The sequence below is a fragment of the Octodon degus genome, unplaced genomic scaffold (assembly GCF_000260255.1).
Source record: "Octodon degus isolate 3935 unplaced genomic scaffold, OctDeg1.0 scaffold00129, whole genome shotgun sequence".
Classification (NCBI taxonomy): Eukaryota; Metazoa; Chordata; class Mammalia; order Rodentia; family Octodontidae; genus Octodon; species Octodon degus.
The window spans coordinates 1,339,301-1,343,785 of NW_004524705.1; the positions used below are offsets into that span (position 1 = coordinate 1,339,301).

At 55.7% G+C, this 4,485-nt stretch overlaps 1 protein-coding gene across 1 annotated transcript in view; it reads left to right on the forward strand.

Moving 5' to 3' along the window:
- Rasgrf2 (Ras protein specific guanine nucleotide releasing factor 2) overlaps positions 1-4,485 on the forward strand; it is a 181,240-nt gene that overhangs the window by 57,301 nt on the left and 119,454 nt on the right. The window contains exon 3 of the mRNA XM_004640933.2: positions 3,130-3,277. Coding sequence (XP_004640990.1) covers positions 3,130-3,277 — 148 coding nt within the window. The remainder of the gene's footprint in view (positions 1-3,129; positions 3,278-4,485) is intronic.

Sequence of the window (4,485 nt, forward strand, 5' to 3'; positions counted from 1 at the left end):
CTCTGGCCCCGCCCCGGTCCTCGGGCCCCGCCCCTCAAGCCACTGGTTGCTCCACCAGCCACATCTGCACCATAACTTACATGAGGCTTTGGGGGGACAACTAGATAGAAATCATAACCCATACCTTCGCCAAACCTGTTACTTTCTAAAATTGCAATCAATTTTGATAAATAATTTACACCTCTGATTAAGCAGGGCTTCTCTTCCTATGCTTGTAGGCCGCTGGCTTGCTATGTCTGCGAAGCCCTCCCATCTCTTTCTTGACTTACTAATTTTAGCCAGTATTATGGGCTTCTTCTTATCAAAATGAAAAAGTTAGCACCCTTATGATATCTCTTATATCCTGTCTTTCACCATCTGTTTTTATTGTTTATTTTTAGCTCTTCAGTTAATTAATTTTATGTTGGAAAATAATCTAATTACATCTTCATCCACTTCTCAGCTTCGGGTTGCATGTACTGTGAGGACAGATAAACAAATGAAGATTTTAAATGTGTTTTCATTATTTTTTTCTTTCAAAGCCCAAGGTTTTCTGATTTCTTTTCAGTTTATAAACTCATACTCTCCAAATTCAATCAAACCTTTGTGGTTTCCTTTAGTCAACCTTCAAAATTAGACATCAGTAAGGTGGTTGGGTAACAGGTCCCAAAACACAGATGGAAGTAAGTTCCAGGGTTCCCCACACTGGGGTGACTGTAGACTTATGGCTGACTGCGTATTTTATGAAAATCTAGAGGAGAGAAGATGAAAGATGCCAAACAGAAAGCAACAATAAGGAGACAGAAATGGTAAAATTACCTTGATTTTATTACTGCATGCTTAGACATGGGTTGAAATATCTCACCTTACAGGGTGTACAGGGTTTCGCTATGTAGATCAGATTTATAGTGACCCTCCTGTTTTCAGGCTCCCAAACTCTGGGATTATAGGCGTGCACCACCACGCCCAGTCTTAATCACAGTCTCAGCACGCCCTGGGGGTGGGACCAGCTCCGCAGGCTGGGGATTGAACCCTGGTCCCTGTGCCTAAGCAGGCACTTTAGTCCACTCAGCTATCTGGCTGGCCCCCCATTGATATGTACAACTAGCACAAGTTAATACCTAAAAAGGTAGCATTTGATAAATAGCGAGTAGCATTTATGTAGTGCGTACAACAAATGCTGCGTGCCGCAGTGTACGTAGTGCGTACAACGAATGCTGCATGCCGCAGTGTACGTAGTGCGTACAACGAATGCTGCGTGCCGCAGTGTACGTAGTGCGTACAACGAATGCTGCGTGCCGCAGTGTACGTAGTGCGTACAACGAATGCTGCGTGCCGCAGTGTACGTAGTGCGTACAACGAATGCTCCGTGCCACAGTGTTACATTTTGTTTGGGCCAGCGGAGGAGGCGTGACCACTCGTAACTGAACACCCACTGGTGAGGTCTCTGCTCCTGGAGACACCTATTATGTTTCTGTTTTGTCTGTCTCTCTCTGACCAACAGCTGGGTTTGGATTTTGGCTTATTTGTTCTGCATCCATTGACCTATAAAATTTTGGAGAGCAGTGTTTCCAAGCCCTCTTCTTATTGCCAGCAGCCTCTTTTTCCTGAGCGTCCTCCCTCATCTGAAGATAAAAGCTCCCGCTGGCCTCACTCTTGCTTCCCGCCGCGCTGCTGTCTGTTCTCAGTGCCAGGTTTGTTTTCTGCCATAGCTGAGCAGCTACTGCCATGGGTCATCCTCCCCACACCTCACCCTCCACCCGGCACCCCAGTCAGGATCCAGGCAAGGCTGGGCTGGGCCAGGCGTTTCCACAAGCCGTGGATGCAGTGATGGCCAGGCATGCTGGGGTCGGGGGATCCACCACCAAGATCCCGCATCCCGTTGGCGTGGGCTGGACTCGCTGCTGCTGTGCTGAGCTGAGCTCACGTGGCTGCAGGGGAGAGGTTGCCCTGTGCTGTGTGTCCCCTGGCCCTGGCTTCCCTCAGAGCAAGACCACAGCAGAAGGCTGATGAGGCGGGAGCCAGAGTGTCCTGTGAGCTGATGCTGGAGGCCCCGTCCTCAGCCTTGCCATCTGTCGTAAGGACGTGCTGTCAGTGCGTGAACTCGAGGGCCCTTGTTTCACCAGGGGCACGCCCTGCACTGCTGGGCACTCCTACCACCTTTCCTTCCTTGGCTCTCCCTGGTGTCTGCGAAGTGTCCGAGGGTGTCCCGACTGCACCCACCCAGGCTGTCCTGCCCTCCTCAGGAGCCGTCCTAGGAGGGTGGCCTCCTCCCCTATGGCGGGCAAGTCTGGGATTGTGATCTGGGTGCCCTTTTCCTCTTTATTTTGGTGTGTGAAGAGGAATGTCTCAGACACCTGTCGGCACCGAGACGCGATGATCCCCACCTCCCACAGCCTGAAGAGAGAGAGAGTCACTGTGGCTCACAGCAGGCCAGAGCTGGCCACTCCAGGGCAGGAGGGTGTGGCAGAGGCGCGGGCGTGTGAGAGCTGCTCAGCCCCAGCACACTGGGAGCAGAACCTCACACCCCAGAGTCCCGCTAGCAGTGGAAACCTAGGAGCAAGTTCTGACTTTACCACGCTTAGCTGAAGCAATAGGCCCAAGCTGGCCTCCTGGGCTTAGGGCCTGAGGAGTCTAACCTTGATTCTCAAGTGCCGGTGTTGTGCTTGTTGGTTTGGATAAGAGACCTGGCCCCAGCGATCCTGTGAGCCAGGCCTGGTCTTGTGGCTGCTGGCACTGTCTGTGTGTGGCAGGTGTCCGACCAGCTAACACCTTACATGGTGACATTTTTCGGAGGCTGTGCTGGAGGCCACGCGTTGCCCATGCAGAAGACCTTGTGTTTCGTTAGAGGTGGCGGTGGCCTTCTTATTAACCGCTGCCCCTGGCCCTTCCCGCGCTCCCTGTCCCTCGTGGGCGGAGGCGTGACTAAGGGGCTTGACCGTAAGAAGTCAGCCGTGGGAGGAGCCGGGAAGGACGAGCTCCACTCTGTCACTGGTGGGCGCCCATTAAGCAGGCAGGGACGTTGCGTCGGGAGAGCTGGCCAGGCGGCGAGGCCGCTGTGTGTGCCCCTCGGGCTGGCACCACACGCGTGCTGGCCCGGGACTGACTGTGCCATTTCTGCCCGGGACTGACTGTGCCATTTCTCTGCAGCTATGCGGACATCTTGATCGAGAGGGAAGTGCTGATGCAGAAGTACATCCACCTCGGTCAGATCGTGGAGACGGAGAAGATCGCGGCCAACCAGCTCCGCCACCAGCTCGAAGACCAGGACACGGAGATTGAGAGGCTTAAGTCAGAGGTATCTCCAGGACGAGGTCCTTCCCTGGCTCCGGGGCTTCTGTCTTCTCCCCTGGTTGTCTGTGTCATGTTCAGGGCCGAGCTGCGATCCCAGGCTGAACTCCCGGGCCACCAGTGGGCGGGGCCAGGCTTCTGCCCGACAGGGACGCAGCCTGTGTCAGGCGAAGGGGGGCGCTGCGAGCACGGCGCGGCGAGCTGCCACCGAGGCCCTCCCTGTCTGACCTTCTGTGGAGCAGACACTCAAGCGCCATGTAGAGTGCTGAACTGTCTTCAGCTAACTCGAGATTAGCTTCTGTGACTGTCTCAGAGTCCATCGTATAAAAATGGAGAACGCAGGAAGGCCGGGAGCGATCGCTGACCTAAGAGCCCAGCCTTCCCCCGCGTTGTATGGAGCACACGAGGGCGCCGGGACATGGCTTCCCACCCCACCTGCCCTCCCCTCCTGTGCTCTGCACCCCGGAGAGGGAGGTCACAGAGCCTGGAGCGTGACACGGAGCCTGCTGCCCTGTGCCTAGGCCTTTGTCTGCAGACAAGGCTGGGTCCCCTTCCCCGTGTCCCCTTCCTCAGTCCTCGAGGAAATGAGCAGCCACAGATTTATCAGAGACCTCGGTGTGCGGCCAGGCCAGGGGGACCCCACCACTCACCACGTCCTGGGCGCAGGCAGGCGGGCTGCCCGGGCAGGGCCACGCTTCCTCCGGCATCATTCTCCCGTGTTCCCTCACACCTTCCCGGGAGCTCTGCGCCCATCACCGCCGATGCCTGGGCTGTCCTGCCCAGCCCACATGGAGTGGTCCTAGCCCTGCCACTCGGATGGGGTCACTCCTCACACTCCATCTGTGCTGCCAGCTGCGCTCACTGCGCCATTAGAGTTGTCACCTCCCAGCGCAACGCTGAGGCCCCGAGCAGGGGCAACAATAGCGGCAAACATGGCAAAACTGAGCTTTGTCAGTCTAAATCCAGCACTGTAATTTCAGATGAAATTACCATGTTTTCTTCTCTGCCGTAGGTGCGGGCGGGGGCTTGTATGGCAGAGATGGGGGCTGGCATATCCCCCCTGGAGTGCGCACCCCATACCATGTTCCCCAGTGTTCAAGTGTGTGCTGCTCTGTCTGCACTGTGTTTTACACAGAATACAGACTGCAGTCTCAATCAGCTGAGCAGGGGCATAGGCAGGGGCTGGGGCAGGGGCAGGAGCAGGGGCAGGGGCTG